Source organism: Odocoileus virginianus, chromosome 17, assembly GCF_023699985.2.
Source record: "Odocoileus virginianus isolate 20LAN1187 ecotype Illinois chromosome 17, Ovbor_1.2, whole genome shotgun sequence".
In the NCBI taxonomy this organism is placed as follows: Eukaryota; Metazoa; Chordata; class Mammalia; order Artiodactyla; family Cervidae; genus Odocoileus; species Odocoileus virginianus.
Window position 1 is genome coordinate 13,650,731 of NC_069690.1, and position 21,222 is coordinate 13,671,952.

Genomic DNA, 21,222 nt, shown 5'->3' on the forward strand with positions numbered 1-21,222 from the left:
CTACAGGCCAGAATACTGGAGTGGGTAGCCTTTCGCTTCTCCAGGGGATCTTCCCATCCCAGGGATAGAACCCAGGTTTCCCACATAGCAGGAGGATTATTTACCAGCTGAGCCACCAGGGAAGTCCAAGTTACAAACATTGGGCACACATCTGAGACACTATTTGTTTCATCACTCAAGCTTTAGTACCCAGAAATGTCTGGCACTCAAATGCAAAACAATTATTATTAACTGTATAAATGGGTTTCAACTAAAAGTGTTTTTTTGGTAAACTGTGTTAATAAAGACATACAAGTTCTAGAATCCTTTATGGCAGTCAGTCAGTCCTGGCTTCCTTATTCCACACGGACAACCTCCTCAGCAGACTTCCCTAGGGCCTCCAGAGTTAAAGCTGACCACTGAAGAGATATACAAGAGCCTTCGCTCAGTCTACATTGGGCATCCGCCAACACAAGAGTTTCTACCCACTGCTGAACGGAACACTCACTTGTCAGACACAAAGTACACGGCCATCTCAGGATTGAGCTGGGGAACTCAGATTTCTTACCTATTCTTGTTAAACTGAATTGCAAAGTCCGTCATGTGCTGCAGAGCTTTGTTGGTGAAGTTCATTTCCATATAGATGTGCCCTTGGCGGTGAGTAAACGTTCCTGAAATCTCCAGGCCTTTAGCCTTTACTGCAGGCAGCCAGACCTAAAACACAGCATAAAGCCCAATGAAATCAGACAGGATTCATCTCACTGCTGTTTTTGAGTAAATAAAGATGAAATTAAGATTTCACTTCATTAGGCAATTAAGGTGCTGAAATAAGCTTCATTTACAGGAGTTTCCCCTTCCTCTTCTGAATTTCCTTTTGAGCATGATATCAAGCAAGGCTGAGACTAGAAAGATATTAACGACACTAACCTAAATCAGAACTCTAAAAAGGTGCACTAAGATGCATGAAAACCAAGTCTGAGCAATGGCACTCTAGAATCCACATGCAATACCAATGGAAAAGGAGAGCAGAAGGAAAGTGAAGTAAAATGTTATGTCTTTTCCCCTCTGCTTTGAACTGATACACAGTTCAAATCACTAGACTGATCACTAGATTGATTTCAGTGCTGACAAGCAAGGCAATATTTCTAAACTAGAGAACAAAACCTAAACACTTAATATTTCCAATTTTAAGTCTAATTATAAAAATGGTTAATAAGGGTGCTATGGCGCTTCATATTGCTAGGTTTGAGGCCACCATTCATGTTCCTTGTAAATTCTCTAGAATAAGGGCCCCAACCTTGGACTTATCATCAGTAGGAGTAATGCAAATGTTAAACGTTAAATAATTCAGGTCCTGTCCACTAAGAAAGTGTGTTACTTACAGCCTTAGGAGCCACATATCCACCAGGTGCCATGCCTATCCCCGTGGAGAGTTCAAACAGGTCATTCAGACCACTGCTGACCACAGCAGGAGTAGGGGAGGGAGCAAAGGTTGCAGGCACTGATGACGGAATGAAGGACTGTCCCACCTGCAGGGAATGAAAGGAAGGGGAGCAGGGAGATCAGGAAGAACAGATTAACAGTCCTTAAAATGTTGCTATCTATTTTAATAGTTGTTGGTAAATCAATAAGAACAGACCATAATTACAATATTCTTAGGAATTTAATTCATATATTCTTTTTCCTTTAAATCATCATGGTTATTTTTTCATCATTGAAAAGATACACACACTCTTTAGAAGTTCTATCAAGAAAGAGTAATCAGCAGGATCAGGAAAACAGTAACCCACAGTTTTTTCTATTTGTTTCCAATTTTAGCTTCCATGATTCTGTGCAAAAGGCCTATAGTATCCCCAGGAAACTCTCCTGGGGGAGATGGATACTCATACTCCCCAATTCTTTTACGAGGAGAGTCTCACTTGGAGTCCAGTGACTCTCAAGCTCTTTCTAGATGACAGAAGAGAATAAGGGTATTCTCTCATCAAGATGGGAGGTTCCATTTCCTTTGGCTCTTTACCATCAGGAAGACAAAGAACTCAGTAGACACCAGAGCGCCAATCCCTAAAGACACCCCTACAGCACATGTGGTGTATGGTCCCAAAGAGTCTAAATAAGCCTACACTACTGTCTACTCTTCTTAACACTGCTACAGAGGTTCTGGTGTACAGGGCTAGGCAGCAGCGGTGGCTGGTCTGAGAAGGTGCGCATAGGAAAGGCATCAAACAGGGGGCAGCGCATCCCATGGTGAGAAAAACTGAGGGCACTTACTGCCGGACTTCCTCCAATGCCCCCGCCAAGGTCACTGCCAAGCTGAAAGAGAGAAAGGAGAGAGAGGAGAGAAAGGTAGAGTTCATTTAGCTAAGTACTAGATGCCCATACAGAATGTGCAAATTGCTCTACCAAGTTTGTGGGGAACACATGCTATTCAACTTGACTCCCAAAGGCTAAAGAAATTCTAGATTGCACAGAAATACATCCTAGGGGAACTAAGTAGGGGACATGATGTGTGGGAGTTTTCAGAAAACTTGGAAAGAAGATGGAGCTGGGACACCTCAGGGATGTTTCAGATCCAATCTTTCCACTGGGGTACACAGACACAAACCCAAACAGCATTTAAAGAATTTACATATTCCAGGAAGCTCTATCTCCAGGTAGTAATGTTTTGGATACATCTAATTTTTTAAAAGGAAATTTGAGGGGGAAAAAAGAAAATAAAAATGAAAATGTGCTTTGAACTATAAAACTTGCTGCCTCACTGAGAAAGTAGGGGCCAAACCAGTAGTGAACTGAGATTTCAAGCTCCAAATATTACAGCTGGAACAAGAGAGATTTTCAGTTTAGAACTGTGCTAAGAAAGCAACAGCTGAGTTAGGAAGATATCCTACCTGGGGAGGAAGTGGGAAGGCTTGCCATTTTTCAACTTTCTCTCACAGCCAGTACAATTAAGGAGAAATGCTGTGATTTCTCTGAAGTAGATTATTTAAAAGGATGTCAGCTATTACAGAATTAGATTAACGTAATTAGCTTGGTGACAGGAAAATAATTCCACATGGTCTTAGCTCTGCCTCCCCCACCCCCCAGGGCTCTGATATAATTCACCCTGAATTTCAGGACAAAAGTAAAAGAACTGAAGCTGAAAACAGCTAGCACAAAGAAACATAAAACATACATACATGCAACTAATGGTACCCTTGAAAAGGCAAACGCCACTTTTTTTGTGTTACAATTTCACACTGCTGCTTCCCTTGTTCTCCCTGTGTATCTAAAATTCATCTCTGAATCACCAAATGCCTTGTCTGCTTTACAAAACAGTTTCCTTTATTGTCATTTAGTTGATAGAAACTTTGAGAGCTTGATGCTACCGATGTGTTTTAAAAAAACTACTATCTTCAGGATTTGAGAGAGAGGATTTATTATCTTCTCAGTGAAGAGATACATAAAACTGAGTTGTCAAATCTCAAAAATAATATATATATTGAAAAATAATGGGACTTATGACAACATTCTGTTTCCAGCATGGCAGGAAAAAAAAAAAAACCCACCCAGGCAGGTGCTGCCTAACTGGCACAAATAAGCTTGCTTTGCACTAAGCTACAGAGCACTCCAAACCTCAGAGTCAACACTTCCAAAATCTGATTTCTGAAGACTATGTAGTGGTTGGACCTGGGAGGAGAAGTCACAGGCTCAGACAGATGCAAAGGTCACCACAACCAAGACTCTGAGTAACTGGAAACATGAGAGCAAACAGAAAGGACATTACACATCTGCCTTCTCCCTGTTTCTAGAACAGCACACATCCGGAGCATGAGAGTCCTTTCATTCAAACACACACTTACATAACGTTTGTTGGAGAAAAGGTAGGATGGGGAATGTAAAGATGCCAGGTGATGAGGGGAATACATAGACGAACCAGATCCAGGCTTTGCAAACTAGCAGAAAAATAAAACACGAGTGCAAAACCATACAGAACATGCTAACACAAAAAAAGCAAAGTTCCTGAGAGAAGAGCCTCCTTTTGGCTGAAGGATAATGGAAAGATGCTTGTGAAATTACAGAAAGCAAAAACGGGAGAGGTTATTTCTCAGAACGAACAAAGGTTAAAAAGTAGGAATAAAAGCATGATCAAGAATGAGCAGTCTAATTAGGTTTGAGCACAGGGTAGATAGGTGTAAAAAAAAGAAAGAAGCCACAGAAAACAAATTTGCAAAAGCAAGCTGCTTATGGAGGTCTTTAGTTTTCAATTTCTCCTTATGAAACTTGGAGGCTTCTTAGATTAAGAGTCAAACTTTCTAAGAGTATTAATAACAATCTCAATTTTGTTCTAATAACGATGGCTTTCAACCTTAAAGACAAAGTGGAATCAACCACCTTTGTGTGTACAGTGTGGCGAGTTGTTGTTCAGTTGCTAAGTCATGTCTGATTCTTTGTGATCCCATGGATTGTGGCACATCAGGGGAAGGGGACTTTTAAAACCACTAATGCCCAAGTCTCAGTTCTAGTCATAGTGACTTAATTGTTCTGAGGTGTAGCCTGGGCGTCAGAATTTTAAAAAGTTGCCCTAGTGATTCCAATGTACAGACAAGGTTGAAAACCACTGCCTTAGAGAATTAACTATTATCTGGAGTCAGAAAAGAGTTATCAGTTTAGAAATTACTTTGGAGCTATCTCCTAAATTGAAAAGGAAGCTAGAACTTGAGCAGAAAGAAAAGCCCTTTCTAAGGAAGGCAATGATGCAGAATGTCTCATTTGTCCCAGTGCTGGTTTTGATCTGGTTTTATGTCTTTCTGATGGGCTTACACATTCTCTCCACAGCCATTATCTTCCCTTCTGGGCTATCTCACAACTCAAGTTTGAAAGAGATGGAATTCTTTATGGACCTAGTTGGGACTTGATGGCAAGAAAGAAAAAACACACTGGAAGAGAAAAAGCAATATTATCAAAGATGCTAAATTCAATAAAAGGTATTGAGAAAACACACTCACTAGTGGTGTTATTTCCAAAGGAAAAAAAGCCCATTTATAGCTCTTATTTTCCTAGATTTCATTCTTATTATATTTGAGCATTATATGAGTATTATCTCAGCTGGACAGGATCTAAATGTACTCCCCTCCCCCCCCCCACCATGCTGCTTGTCAAATTTTATTCAAAACCATATAAGAGAAACTGAAAAGCAATTCTGACAATCCTCCATTTATGTTCAGCTGATCAGATACACCTGACCTGCAACTCAGACTCAAGATCTCTGATCTTACAGAGACAGAACGCAAGGGGTATTAGAGACACATAGCCAGAAATAAAAAGGCTCACCTAACTGGGCTATGTCCACAGAGCACAAGTAAAGGACAATTTCAGTATGCTTTCTAACTAGCAAAACTATAGCTTATTCAGACTTTATTTGGCAGCCTTCCTCTTGACTGACAAGTTTCTGAGAGAGGCTGTCATCTTCCTCTGAAAATATGACACAGGTGGCAGCAGAGTGACAGACAAAGAGTAATAGGGAGCTGTCATCAAGGATAGGAGCCAATTCCCCAGTGAGGGCCTCTCCTATCTACAGTGACAAGCAGGTTGAGGCAGATATTAATTGGGGGGCAGGTAGGGGTGGGGCAGGGAGGCTAGAAAGCCGAAGTAAACAAAGCAAAGTTGTTGTCATGTTAGCCTGAACCAGCCGCTAATGTTTCAGTTCAGTTGCTGGTATTACCCTGAGTCAGACAAGATTCATCTGTCTGGTAATACTTTCTAATCAGGTCAGGTACAAAATCAATCAAAGTGCACTTGTAAAAATTCAGTGATATCTGTTATCCAGTGAGCTAGGGGAGGTGAGTGAAAAGTAAGGTATGACTTTAATCTCAAATGCTATATATGTTTTAAGTGGTCTTTTGGAGCTATTTCCCATTATTCCCAGGATTGCCTTAATGAGGCTGCTATTTTCTCCATGAAGGAAGTAATGTCAACTTGCTTCCCTGGTGGTTCAGGCAGTAAATAATTTGCCTGCAGTGAAGGAGGCCCAGGTTTATCCCTGGTTCGGGAAGATCCCCCAGAGAAGGGAATGGCTACCCACTCCAGTGTTCTTGCCTGGAGGATTCCATGGACAGGGGAGCCTGGTGAGCTACAGTCCACAGGGTCTCAAAGAATCAAACATGCCTGAGCAACCATGCCTGAGCAACTAACACTTTTTTATAGACCAACTAAATCAGTATATAGGAAGATGAAGAAAGGAGAGGTACCAATTTCAAGAAAAGAATATTTTAAATGCTGCAAATTAAACCGAATTTTCCTAAAGGTCTGTAGTTGATACCCATGTCTAAAATTTCTGCTAGTGGTAAAGCTTCCCCAGGCTCTAATCTAAATCACATTAAATGGCACATTAACAGTAACACTAATATTGGCTACTGCCAAAGAGTGGGGTGCTTCAGCATGTCTGAATTAGTGCTGAACAGCTCAGTTCATGTTGAACTACATAATAATGTATTGTTTCTTTGTTCATTCAGTAATTGGATGCAGAGCAGTGATTTCATGGTGACTTATTTTAATTTATGGGCTAAAGAGATTTCAGCACGGATACAAGAGTTCTGCTCCAGAACCTGGTTGAGTCAAAAGTTTGAGAGCTGAGTTCGCATACCAAAAGGAAATTCCTTCATCCAATGGCAACATGTTTTAATAGTAGAAGTACAAAAAAAGAACTCAAGACTGAGGTTCTGTAAGGCAACAAGTCTGTCAGACTCTAAGAAAAGGATGTCTTGACGTGGCCACCAAGTAGACTGAAAATAAAACAAAACACAAAACCCTATAAATGTTCACAAAGACTGATCTGGGTTAGTCCCCTTGACAAGGTCCATCTGACCAGTCTAAAGTATGCCTGTCTGCTTCTGAAACTATGTAGCTTTCTGAGAATCTGAAGACATTCTCTTAATAAGAGGTAGAGATCTTAAGCTCACACATTTCTTTGCTCCTTTCTGGAATTATTACCTCTTATTTGACACTTTCCAGAACTGATTTAATTGAAGAGAGTCTAAGAAATGTTTCAGGGCATACAGTTTACCGATAGCTCTGCTAGGCAGGAATCAACATAGAATGATGTAAAAACAGTACATAATGATTCCCATCATAAACAAAACTTATACCAAAATCTTATTGTCATAAAAAATGTCAATCTGTGTTTTTCCTATTAGTTTTAGGTTTTAGTAGGCACACACTATTTCCAAGGTAAAGTATGGTTTTCAGCTGTTAGGCTGCAAATTTTAATTTGATTTTTCACAAAGCTATTTAGAAAAGCACCAAAAAATATAATTAATTGAACCAGTGAAAAGTTTCTGAAACTGTGCCAAAGCTACTAGACAAACTTATGATGAGAACAGAACAGACTTGATGTAGAATAGCATAAAGGAGTTGAGACTATACAAAATCATCAGAAGACTCCTTAGCTTGAAGGAAAAAAAAAAGTCTTGTATCAACAGAAAAAGAGGGTGATGTAATAGATTATTTTCTGAGATGGGACAGGGAACAGAATGTGACAAGAAGTTCCTAGAATGGCCACGTTCAATGTAGTAAAAGTCCACAGGAGCAGCTCTGTATCTGGCCTCATCTTCCTTTGCAGTAATTACTATCTGGCTATGTACTTGTTCACAACTACATTCCCAATACATAGAATAGAGCCTGACATAGAATAAGCACTCAAATATTTATTGAGTGACTGAATGTTTCACTAACCATATAAGCAGCACTATTATTCCTTGGGGAGATAATTCTCAAATGAATCACTTCACTGGTGAAAATTATCACAAAACAGAAGGCTGACAAAATTGTTTCACTAACTGCTGAGAGTACCCTTATCTCCATCAACACTGCCAAGACATATGAATAGAACCAATTAAGGGGAAAAAATGGCCCCATCCCCTCTATTCCCAACCAAAGCCAAAGCTTTTTCTAGAATCTGAATGTATTGCCTGAGTGGTTTTGACTGTGAGTTTTCATCACAAGAATGCCCCATGCATCATTTTATTGCCTTGAAAGTACTTGCTTTATATCATAGCTCACCACCAAATAGCTGGGAACACAGGATTTTGTGGCTCTACTTGAAAGAGGATAGGATTAAGCAATCTTAGTCCTTTTGCTGGGAGACAGATGTATAAACTTAACTAATCCTTCTTCTCATTAATGAATATTTTTATTGTCTTTCTCAAACTTTCAAGTGCCTCCTAGTGGTAAACTAGCTCAAATTCACATACAGGGCACTTAGGAGGTATATCATGGAAAGGCCTAGGGCAAGCAAGTCTTGTGTTTTATCTTAAAACATTCATACAATTTTACATTCTAAGCCTTCCTATGGTGTGTTTTTGTTGCTTGCCATAGAGTAAAACTTAACACTACAAGATGAGAAACCAGGTTTATCCTGCAGGTTTAGATGCACCCTATGCTCTGCTGTGTGCTCCAGAGATTGTGTACTCCAGTCTGAGAAGGATCAAAGTTAAGTGAGACCGGACTCTATTATGGAAGATGACAATAACAAACTGCAGGAACCACAGGACACTGAAGGTGTGTATAAACTTTAAAGTTTTGAAAAAGTCCTGGGTTCAAAATTCTGACTGAGACTTGTTAGCTATGTGTCCTTCAGTTATCTGTCAAATGAGACCCAATACCAATTACCCTGCAGACTTATTTTGAGGATTAGAAATTATAAAAGTTCTAGCACAGAGATCAGCACTCGGTATTTGGTAATTATTCCCCAAACTGCCTGAGGCCAGCCTTCACAAAATCTATGCAATGATAAGAGAGACAGTGGTTACAAAAAGCCACTTAAGAATTTACCAGGCAAAACTAGGCTACAATTTACAAAGCTCTCTCCACAACACTTCCAACTCTAAAACTTAAGTTCTGAAATCACAGCAAATCTATTCCAGAGGAAGAGAGATGAAGATGTAGCATGGATTTCCCATGGGCTAAAGAAACCTCAAAATCATTATTATAATTGTGCATGAGTTAAAATATCTGCAAGGTAACAACCTGTAAGAAACAGGATGTTCTGGAAAAACATACACTGGAGTCTGGAAAAGGCAGTTTCTCCTCTCTCCTACTCTGTTCTAGCTGGGCACACTGCGAGCACATTTCTCTGGCAGGAAACCCTCTGTCAGCACAGAGAAGGGGCACTCTGGATAATGTTTCCTTTCCATTCTTGATATACAATAGCACCATTTTTCTAAACAGAGTAACACACAGCACCTTGGATAAAAAGAAGGCCATAATTTAGCCAAGGTCTCTGCTGACAGTCTGAAAATAATGGAAACAAATAATCAAGATTCAATTATCACCTCAGTGCTCCTTAGAGAGATCACACTCAACAGCACATGCTGTATCCATGTAACGTGTATGCAAGGTTTACACACATGGGTGCCGGGTCACCTCCCATACTACACCAAACCAGAAGGGTCTGCGCTGTCAGAAAAGCTACACTACCCAGGATGAGCAGTTTCTCAGATTCGGTAGCTGGGGCATCAAAAGACACCCATACAGCTTCTCAAACAAAGAAGCAAAACCCCCGATAACACTGAAATAGTATACTACACTGCTCTACACATAGAAATGATCAACCTCCTAAGTTTCATTAACTGAAATTCTTTCCACATCAAGCAGACAGTTTAGTTTATACCAACAGAAGGAAACTATGTTTTAAGCAAAAGAGAATATGCTAAAGGACAAGAAAAAACTAAGGAGGAAAGAGAAGAGTATATCAGAAATCCATTTTTATTTAAGTCCAGTGATACAGAAACATTTTTTAAAATCTGAAGCTCTGTCCACATCAATGATTTTCAAAGGTAAAGTGAAGTGAAAGTCGCTCAGTTGTGTCCGACTCTATGCAACCCCATGGACTATACAGTCCATGGAATTCTCCAGACCAGAATACTGGAATGGGTAGCCTTTCCCTTCTTCAGGGGATCTTCTCAACCCAGGGATTGAACCCAGGTCTCCTGCATTAAAGGTGGATTCTTTACCAGCTGAGCTACCAGGGAAACTCAACCGTTTTCAAAGACCTACCTCTAAAAAAAAAAAAGAAAAAACAAACAAACAAAAAAACACCCAAGAAAACAAGCCAAACAACACAAAAAAACACCATGTTAAGAATCACTTGGGAGGAATGGTGTGCACGAGTGTGTTTCTTTTATGTCACAGCTACATACCTAGCTCACTCTGGTTTATGAGTCACTGTTATTGATGGATGAAGGCTGGAGCCTTCAGACAGGCTGTAATAAATAACAATCATGAACGAATTAACTGACAGGTATTTCCTGAACGACAGCTCTACAAGTCACAATTCACTAAATCTCAAAACTCTGTAAATGTGATGATGAAAGAGGGCAAATAGAATCTAATGGGAGGTTCACCAAGATATGAAAACGGAAGAATAATACTATCCTCTAGTGAATTTCAAGTTTTAAGACGAAGGAACAGAAAATGGATAGATAATCTAAAATACAAGACAATTTTCAGTGTCTAATTATGGACCATGAGCAAGGGTTAAAGAACCCTGGGAATGAGCAACTAAATCTAAATTGGTCAAATTCAACCTTTGGCCGATTTCTGATAGGCTGGATCACCTAACAGCAAATCACAGCAAGAAAATGCCCCGGAGTTGGGGGTAAGGGGTGAGGTGGGGAGGGACAGAACAAAGGTAAATTCAGAGAGGACTATTCTGTAGGAGGTACCAAGACTTACCAGAATATAACTCTGTGTAAATCACTGTCTTGGCTTAAAGACAAATTTTTTAACTCTCTACCTAACTTCATCTGGAACTTCACCTGGCTCAATATTCTCAGTCTTGGCTGCAAAATTAAAATAGCCTGGATATTTAAAAAAAAAAACAAAAAACAACATCGAAGAGAAGTGGACAACAGAGGGCGAGATTGTTGGATGGTATCACTGACTCAATGGACATGAGTTTGAGCAAGTTCCGGGAGATGGTCAAGGACAGGGAAGCCTGGCGTGCTGCAGTCCATGGGGTTGCAAAGAGTCAGACACGACCGAGCGACTGAACAACAGGGCCCTATCTCTCAGAAATCCTGTTTAATTGTTCTGGAGCTAGGTACAAACACTGCCAGTGTATGTATTTTTTAAATACCAATTATGCAGCTAGAGTTGAGAACACAAAGCTTGGAATAAAAGCTAAGTAGCTGTCACGCTTCCTTAGCAGCACACCACTGACCTCTATGGTAAGGTTCTGTTAGAAACCAATGATAAAAGCAAGCAGAAGCCTTGCCGAGAGCCTTTCTGAGACAAACACTGACGACATAACCTAAGCGCTGCTTGCCAGACAACCATATATTAAACTCTGATCCAGGCTACATTTTAAATGGGGACCTGGGTCAAATTCTACCATACCCAGCAACATTCTTCTTCCTAGAGAATAAAAGACAGACTTTTAACAAAATAATTTCAAGAGTTTCAAGCCCTCCCTCAATATGAGGCAGAGTAGGAGCCATCTTTCCAGGACTGTGTTTACTACTGAAGTCAGGAGAAACAGGCACGGAGGTTTATCAATAGCTATTCCAACACCAAAATGAAGTGCTTCACAGTGATTACAGATATTCCATGTCTTTGCGATGCAAAATGTTGTCCGCAGACATGGGTGTTTGTTAGAAAAGGAGACTCCTAGGTCATACCCCAGACCAACACAACTGTCTTGTTCAAGATCTCCATTTGATGTATGTACATGTTAATTTGAGGAGCACTGTTAAAAGGTAACATTCATTCAAGAAACAGCACTATCTGTATAGATGAAGTAAAAACCTGAGAACTATTTTCGTCTTTAAATTAGATAATTTACGCAAGAACAATAAAAGCTTTTTAAAAATGGCACAAACTACTGCTGCCAGAAAAACTCGTTCTTTCACACAGCCAGATTTAGGTCTCTTCCTTGTGATGTTCTCTTAAAAGTAATCTTGGTTCTTTGAGTGAATATATATTTAACTGCAGACAGATTCAAAGCAAAAAGAAAGGCTTTTCCTCCTCATTCTGATTTCTGGGATATATTTGTATCACAGAATAAGCTGAAGAAACCTGCATGTAAACACTTTCTGGGGCTATAACACCAAGTATGCCATTTTAAATCTCAAAGTCAGAATAAGCTAAAATTTAGAGTTACAGGAGCATTACTGGGCTTACACAGCAACCCCTACATAATATTTAGACATCCAATTATAAAAACAGTTTATTCTCTGCCCCAAAGAGAATATCCTTTGCAAAACAAAACAAGAGAAAGCCCACATGTGACAGTCTACTACAATCTAAGAAAGTTCTAATCAATTTTCTTCCTGATGTAAACTTTCCAGAACTCTAACAGATGACTGGATTGGCTGCATAAAATAAAAAGAAAAAACTCACTGGTGTTAAGGACCAGCAAGAGCTAAGATAAAAAGAGTTAAGATAAAAAAAAAAAAAAAGAGTTAAGATACCAAGCCAAATGGAAATAATATTCCCTTTCCTTCCATGCTAAAGTGGGTCAAGAAACAAGAGGACAGAATCCTGGGCCAGGCTTCATCGAAATACAGAGCCTCTTTATCCCCTCCATCCTTCAAATTTAATTTGTCTTCTTAGGTTCAACGAGTCCACCATGATGTAAACTTCTAGAGAAATAAGCAGGGTTGTTAAGGCATAAACGTGAGGAGGATTTAATATTTAACTTGCAGTTCATATGTCAACAGAATGTTTCAATGCTTAGAAGGGATTTCTGGGAGTCTGCATGAATATTTCAATATTCATTTGTCAGTCTCCTGAGTCTAGAAAGGAGGCTACAGAGCAATGCAGGATATCACATGAGGAAGCCATTCAGTCAACTCTGTTCATTAAAGAGATCTGAATATGAAAAGCAATGCTTATATTCCCAAGAAAGACAAAAGGAATGCTCATCTGTGCCACCATTAGCTACAGTCCAGAGCTTGGTCAGTATATAGACCCTGGAAGGAGTGATCTTCCATTAGTAAAATGTATCATCCACAGAGATATGATGGTAACCCTATCTCCTTAGACTCTCTGTCAGCCAAAAGTAAATGCACATGTACTGGCTGGTATAAATCCCAAACATAACAACACAGTTCATAAAGTAGAAGACAAAATGCCAGTGTATGAAGCAGAAAGGAAGGTTGTTTTGTTTATGTAATCTCTGAGGACATCATATTTTTGTATCTAAGGCACTGCCTTTCAATTTCTAATGCTGGGAAATAAATCAGTTTGTTGGGCATATATATAGTCATCAGGTTGACAAACATCTTATTTGCAAGTGTCCTGCTGAAAAAGCTTCTCTAATTCCACCACAACTAAGTATCTAATTTGCGGGGAGCCAAGTGATAATCCCTCTTATTTCCCTGGCCCCTCTACCCAGATGGAAGGTCATCCTTATGTTTCTTATGTACCCTGCACAGCAACAGTAACTAACTGGCACATGTTCACAGACACTTTGGACTTTGGAGCCTTTTAGTATTAGAATCCTGGAAGCTAATTAAATTGGAAGTATGACAGTGTGGAGTCGAGATGTGGATGGAGAAGAGGAAAAAAGAACCAATCAAGAAGTACTTTCCAACTGTAAGAAAGATACATAAAAAAAAAAACACCACAAATGGCTCAAATGTCTGCCTCAGAATCTTTCAGAATTAGATAAGGTATAAGCCAATAAAATATTGAAATAAAAAAAGGCAAAAGCTTGAAAGTCTCAAAATAGGATGATCACTATGAGATCATTTAAATGATGTTCAGGTCAAAAGGGGAATTACAGCAGCTATCCAGAGTTAAGCAGCAGGAGCAAAAATAAGCTCTGGAAAGGCAACTAGGTTGGTTAAACACCATAAGTTCTATTCAAACGCAGGACAACCAAATGATCCTGTACACAGGCAAACACTCCCCACACCAAGGTAACAGTATCATTTAACTCTCTAGAGACACCACATAATCCTGTCCTTTATCAAAGGACATTGCTCTGCTTGTCATATAGTTCTAAAAAGGTGAAAGATTTAACGTTCTTCAGCATATCAAGAATTAAAAATAACTCTCAAAATTTAAAAACAAAAAGAATTTAAAAGAACCAAAAGAAAGAAGAAAGATGCTTACCAGACTATCTAGTCCTCCTCCCAAGAGATCCACTGCTCCCATCTGCATGGAAGATACCTGTGGCACATTGACTGGGGGACCAAGGTCAAGGTTTAAAAGATCCCCCAGAAGGTCACCTTGGGAGGGAATAACCTGAGGCTGCTCCAGGTTGGTGGCAGTGGTGGTGCCAACAGGGCTGTCACCCGCATCCGTGCTGCAAGGTACAAACAGGAAGAGGGGAACAGAGAAAATTCAGTTTTAGCAGGGACTTGGTAACAAGGCAACAAGTCAATGTCATATGTTCTTATACAATATAACCCTTTCAATCAATTTTATATTATACTATATATACAACGACCTCATCAATCAATTTTAATTGAGCACCTACTCTATAAGGGAACACTGTAATGAGAACTCTGGTGAAGTATCTAAAAAAAATAGAGAAATATATTTCCTGTCTTCAAATAACTTACACTCGAACAAACCAACCCTAAAACCAGTACTGACAAAACAAGTGAAAAGCACATTCACTGTGTAACAGCAGAAATGAGTATTGTATGTCTGGCACAATGACAAGACTACAGATGATAAGCAGGTGGGGCTTCTCAGAACCAGGAGGGGCTGATTCCCAAAAGCTTCTGAGGATGGTTTTAGGGCTAGATTTTCAAGAATAGTATAGTTATAAGGAACTACCAGGGAGAGACCTTCCAAAAATGAAGGGACAGTTTGTGTAAAGGCATAGAAATAAACAGTTTGACTTTTAGGGCCAGTGAAAAAATTATATTGGTAGGAGCAGACACTGTAATTACAAGATTTAGGGGAAATGAAGATAAGAAAAATACAACTCTGAAAACAGGTCTGGAGAGTTAATTTTTATATGATAGGCAATGGAGAATCACTTTTATTCGTTGAACAAAACTAAAAATAACATTTAGAGGAACATTATTCTAGCAGCTGTGTGTACAGTGGACTGAAGTTGGGAGAATGGACATGAAGATGAGCTAAGAGTAATTGTTTAAAAAGGGAATATTGAGTTTTAAGAGAGGACTAGTTCTTTTAACATGTCTTAGAACTCACTATTCTCTTTTTTACAGTGTGGTGGCAGTAGCAGTTAAATTGATTACTCTTAGCTCATCTTCATGTCCACTCTCCCAACTTCAGTCCACTATACACACACCCGCTAGAGTAATGTTCTAGATCTGTTCTCAGAGTTGTATATTCTTCGTCTTCACTTCCCCTAAATCCTACCAAGTGGAAAAAAAAAAAAATCTCAAAAGAAAATCTCCAACTCAGTTGGCTTCACTGTGAAGTATTCCAAACATTTATGCAAAAAGTAAAACCAATTTTAGATAAACTTTAGTAAAATAGAATAGAGAATGGCAACTGAAAAAATCTGAAAGAAGTTCAGTTTTGACTATTAAGGAATTATTCCTAACTTCAGCTTGATGATATATTATGATCCTTTAAAAAACTGCTTATTTTTTAGAGATACCAATTAAAGTACTTATGAATGAAGTGATACTAAGTCTGAAATTTAAAATACTTCAGTTCCCTAAAAAAGAAAAATTGTGGGGGTGATAAATGAAATAAGATTGGCAAAATACTGATGACTGTTCAAGCTGAGTGATGATTATGTTTTAACCATCTATCTTGCATGTTTTCTAAGACATAAAGTAAATTTTTAAAAACAAACAAAAAAGATTCTGTAAAAATCCCATTAATAAACGAATGCTTTCTCTAAAAACCCTAGGTAGGTTTTTTTTTAATTCTTTTTTATTGGCGTAAATTTGCTTTATCATGTTGTGTTAGTTTCTGCTGTAGAGGCAAAATGAATCCGCTGTATGTTTACATATATCCCCTCTTCCTGGTTATGTTTTGACAATGCTTGAACAAAGAAGAATGAAGAATCAAACTCAGAAAAAAAAAACAAACAAAAGCAAAGAAGCAAAAGACTAGTGATGCTCCTTATAAGAGGAATCTGGAGGGATAACAGGGAAAATTACATGTTGTTTTCAATTCTGTTCAAGTTTCAAGGAAGAAAAACAAACAGGGACGTCCAATAGATAGCTAAGGCCAAGGAACTGGCAGTCAGTTACAGGAGTAAACCTGGCAAGAAATTCATGTACACACTTCCAGTGAAATAAGCAGAGTAACACTGGGGGTGTTGTGCTAAGAATGGGGCGATCAGAGTAAGGTGACCAGGACCAAGCTTTGGCTCCACTAATAACTAGTTGCATGCATTGTTTTGGGCAAGTGACCACCTCTCTGAGACAAAGCTTCCTCACCAATAAAATGATAACAAAACAAAGCACTCTATTTTAGGAAGGATCAAATGAAGTGAGTGAAAGTCACTTAGTCCTGTCCAACTCTTTGCCACCCCATGGACTATATAGTCCATGTATTTCTCCAGGCCAGAATACTGGAGTGGGTAGTGGGATCTTCTCAATCCAGGGGTCGAACCCAGGTCTCCTACATTGCAGGTGGATTCTTTACTAGCTGAACCACCAGGGAAACCCAAGAATACTGGAGTGGGTAGCCCATCCCTTCTCCAGGAGATCTTCCTGACCTGGGAATCAAACCAGGGTTTCTTGCATTGCCAGTGGTTTCTTTACCAGCTGAACTACCAGAGAAGGTCCAAATGAAAACATGGTATAAACTGTAAAGTCTTGTAATATATCAGTTGTAACCCAGTTGAGCTATTTAAAATTCTAAAAGATGATGCTATTAAAGAACTGCACTCAATATGTCAGCAAATTTGGAAAACTCAGCTGTGGCCACAGGACTGGAAAAGGTCAGTTTTCATTCCAATCCCAAAGAAAGGCAATGCCAAAGAACATTCAAACTATGGCACAGTTGCGCTCATTTTGCATGCTAGTAACGTTATGCTCAAAATCCTTCAAGCTAGCCTTTAGCAGTATGTGAAGCAAGAACTTCCAGATGTACAAGCTGGGTTTAGAAAAGGCAGAGGAACCAGAGATCAAATTGCCAATATTCACTGGATCATAGAGAAAGCAAGGGAATTCCAGAAAACTATCTACTTCTGCTTCACTGACTACACATAAGTCTTTGACTATGTGGAACACATTATGTGGAAGAGTCTTGAGAGAGATGAGAATACCAGACCACCTTACCAGCCTCCTGAGAAACCTGTATGTGGGTCAAGAAGCAACAGTTAGAAATGGACATGGAACAACAGACTGGTTCCAGATTGGGAAAGGAGTACATCAAGGCTGTTTATTGTCACCCTGCTTACTTCATTTATATGCAGAGTACATCATGTGAAATGCCAGGCTGGATGAAGCATAAGCTGGAATCAAGATTGCCAGGAGAAACATCAACAACCTCAGATAGGCAGATGACACCACTCTAATGGCAGAAAGTGAAAAGGAACTAAAGAGCCTCTTGATGAAGCTGAAAGAGCTGGCTTAAAACTCAACATTCAAAAAACTAAGATCATGGCATCTGGTTCCATCACTTCATGGCAAATAGATGGGGAATAAATGCAAACAGTGGCAGATTTTATCTTCTTGGGCTCCAAAATCACTGTGGACAGTGACTGTAGCCATAAAATTAAAAGATGCTTGCTCCTTGGAAGGAAAGCTACAACAAACTGAGACAGCGTATTAAAAAGTAGAGACATCACTTTGACAACAAAGGTCCATACAGTCAAAACTATGGCTTTTCCAGTAGTCATGCGTGGATGAGCGAGTTAGACCATAAAGCAGGCTGATTGCTGAAGAATTGATGATTTTGAACTATTGTGCTGGTGAAAACTCTTGAGAGTCCCTTGGACTGCAAGGAGATCAAACCAGTCAATCCTAAAGGAAATCAACTCTGAATATTCACTGGAAGGACTGTTGCTGAAGCTGAAGATCCAGTACTTTGGCCACCTGAGGCACAAAGTCAACTCACTGGAAAAGACCCTGATGCTGGGGAAGACTGAGGGCAGGAGGAGAAGGGGATGACAGAGGATGAGACGACTGGATGGCACCACCGACTCAATGGACACGCGTTTGAGCAAGCTCCAGGAGACAGTGAAGGGCAGGGAAACCCAGGGTGCTGCAGTCCACGGGGTCGCAAAGAGTCAGACACGTCTTAGTGACCAAACAAAAGACTTTTTTTAAGACGTCATACTATTGCACATTTAATAGACTACACTATAGAGCAGATGTAACTTTTGTATGCACTCAGAAATAACAACAAAAATTTGTGACCTGCTTTATTGCAGTGTTCTGTATCCAAAGTCCAAAATCTCTATGGTATGCCTGTATATGTTTTTTTTACCAAGTTTTTAAATATGGGAAAATTTCTAGCTGCATCTTTTAAGAGTCTTAAGCAACTTTCAAACTTTTTCCATTCAGAAAGTTTTTACCACAATTTTCTAAAGGCATAATCTTACCAACCCTGAGATTAGAATTCAAAAAGGTCTTTTATCCATTACATGTGTGTAGTCACTAGAATTCAGATGAAGCCCCCAAGGCAGCAGAACAGGTTTGCCAAATGCAGAGCAAAGCTTAAGACCAACCAACTTCATCTATACAAAGAATCACTTCTCAATCAAACCAAGTTTACCTGCTTACCTCCCATGATGTATTGGCAAGTGTTTGCGATGGATTCCATGACTTCCTTCCACAAAAGCATTGGGCGGCTTATGGTACACTGAGGCCAAAGAACCAATGTGGCAGATTAGCTCATCCAGTAGAGTTGGCTCAATAAGATCTGTCTCCTCAGAAATCAGTGGCTTTTCAGACAAGACTACTTCTTTAGCTGTGACAGGATCAGTTGAGAGAAGGCGCCAATAAATATAACCCCGGTCTCGAAGGTCGGGATTATCAGAATCCTAACGAAAACGTAAACACAAGAAGGTTTAAATGTAACTCTTTTCCATACAGAAACTCAAATTGCTGATTTATTATCAAGGTAATGGTGTAGCAGTTTATGCAGGGTTGGCTGTTAGAAGATATTTAGACTCAATGTTGTTAATATACTCATAATTCTGAAATCTCTACTGTTTCAAAGAATTTAAATATAAATTGAGGTTAGCTCTAAGACTCAAATTCAGAAAGGAAGTTGGGAAGAAGAAAATAAAGTTTAACCCAAGAAAAATCAATTGCTTCAAATGGCCTTGGGACATAAAAATGTTTTTAACTGCTATAAATATTAGCAGAAGTATTCATGAAACACATCTGACATGTATTTCACCCATACCTTCTTTCTTTATTCAAATATTAAGCATCTCACATGGAGACACTGGCTAGGCCCTGGCAATACAGACAACACATGGGGCCTGACTTCAAAGAGCTCAAAGAACATTAATTATCTATTAAAATATGAGAGGCGCTATTATCTAAATAATAAAAAAAAAACTGTTTAAGAAAGCCTATAAAACTAAGTGCTTCTAAAAAGGGTGACGAACTTAGTGACCTCGTTTCTTTGTGTGGTGGTTAAAATAATTTTATACATGATTGTGGCTAAGGAAAACTTATTATCAATGCCACATCACAATTTAGAAATGAATAATATAAAAATAAGTCTCCCCCGGTCACCCAGCCCTTCCCCATCCTCCAGGTATCCATCCACATGAACAGTGCACTCACACACACTCATGTATTCATTTCACACAAAACCAGTTTCATCCTATACTGCTCCTCACGCCTCTTTCCACAGTGGCACATACAGCTGTCGTTTTCCCACTATATACACAGCACTGCATCATTGTTTACTAGTGTCCTACTGATGAACATTGAGACTGCTGCCTCTGTCTCCCTCCTTTATACTATTCAGTTTTGTGGTCATTACAAAGTGGCAGTAAATATCCTGGTATCTACCTTCAAGAGTCTGTCTATATGGTGACATTCATCTACCCATGAATTGTTTCAGTGGTATTATGTTATTAAAGGCAACAATCAGTCCCATTTCAATTTCTGTATCTAAACCACACATACAAAAGTATTTCTTTAAAGTAGGCCAGGGTTTTCCCATGAGTCTGTACATAAGCAGATGAACTGGTTCATAATTTAGCCACTTAAGGCACTTGGTATTGAGCATTCAGCTCAATACCAGAAGTGACCCAGACTGCTTTACATATATTTTCTTAATCATATATTGTTTTACTGGCACTCAAAAATGGACTGCTGGTTAAAAAAAAAAAGTATAAAGAAAAAAATTTTTTTAAAAAGTATAAAGAAAATTGAGATACAAGCTAATACAGCATAAAAATGGTAAATTTTTTCTCAGATAATCTTCATCATATTCACAGGCTGCATTATTCTAAAAGAACTGCACATATACATGCATTACTTATATCAAACTATTTGTAGTATCTGAAATGCCATAAAAAAAAAAACTGGTAATATCCAAATTAGATGCATTTGCTTTGCTGCATGTTGAAGCAGGAAGTTTGCTCCTGAGGAAGTGCTTATAAATAGTTGACTGAAACCTCCTTAGATTTTCATTTGGAAACAAAACTTAAATATTATAAAACATAAGTTGATTTTTTTTTTTAAAGAGTAGAATACAAGTTTCTCCAAGTATCTCATCAGGAAAGCAATCCCCATCCCAGCTTTTATTGATATTTAAATTAAAAGTTTTAATCTATACACTCAGTCCCCAAAGTGTGTCATTTAAAATCTGTAGACTAGTTATGTTTTTATTACACAATGAAAATGAATACTACACATCACTTAACTGGGAAAATATTAATTTGTCTAGTAAGTTGTTAAACATATTAAAATAAACTCTACTACACAGCTTAATAATACAATCAAAGTAAATTTTTTTTACTTCAAATTATTCTTCTCATATATCAGCTACATACTTGACCAAATAGCAAAAAAAAAAAAAAAAATTCCTGTGGAGATTCACAAAATACATACTTCTGTGAAAAAAGCTTGAGTCCCCCCACAAATTTGAAACACTACAATAGGACAAATTTCTAGAGATAGAATCAATGGAGTAAAGGGGGTACACTGACTTAAAAATTTAGTCCTATGAGAAATGAGAAAATGAGTGCAAGTTTTTCATGACCAGAAGTCAAGAGTGGACAAGGACTTCCACTGTCCAAACTTGGTTATCCTGAGGGCTGATCTGATAGGCCTACTATCAGCAGGCCTTCACTGCCTCACTATTCACATGGAAGTCACGATAAATCAGGTCCAGTCAAGGCTAATGACA

At 38.8% G+C, this 21,222-nt stretch overlaps 1 protein-coding gene across 5 annotated transcripts in view; it reads right to left on the reverse strand.

Annotated features, from left to right (window-relative positions):
* Positions 1-21,222, reverse strand: part of AP2B1 (adaptor related protein complex 2 subunit beta 1) — a 109,827-nt gene that overhangs the window by 40,671 nt on the left and 47,934 nt on the right. For 4 of the 5 annotated variants that reach the window (XM_020902318.2, XM_020902317.2, XM_070478664.1 and 1 more), the window contains exons 13-17: positions 18,630-18,889; positions 14,071-14,263; positions 2,248-2,289; positions 1,362-1,508; positions 548-693 (exon numbers count right to left, since the gene is read on the reverse strand). In XM_020902318.2, the coding sequence (XP_020757977.1) occupies positions 548-693; positions 1,362-1,508; positions 2,248-2,289; positions 14,071-14,263; positions 18,630-18,889 (788 nt within the window). The remainder of the gene's footprint in view (positions 1-547; positions 694-1,361; positions 1,509-2,247; positions 2,290-14,070; positions 14,264-18,629; positions 18,890-21,222) is intronic. The other variant, XM_020902319.2, reaches the window with a different exon arrangement.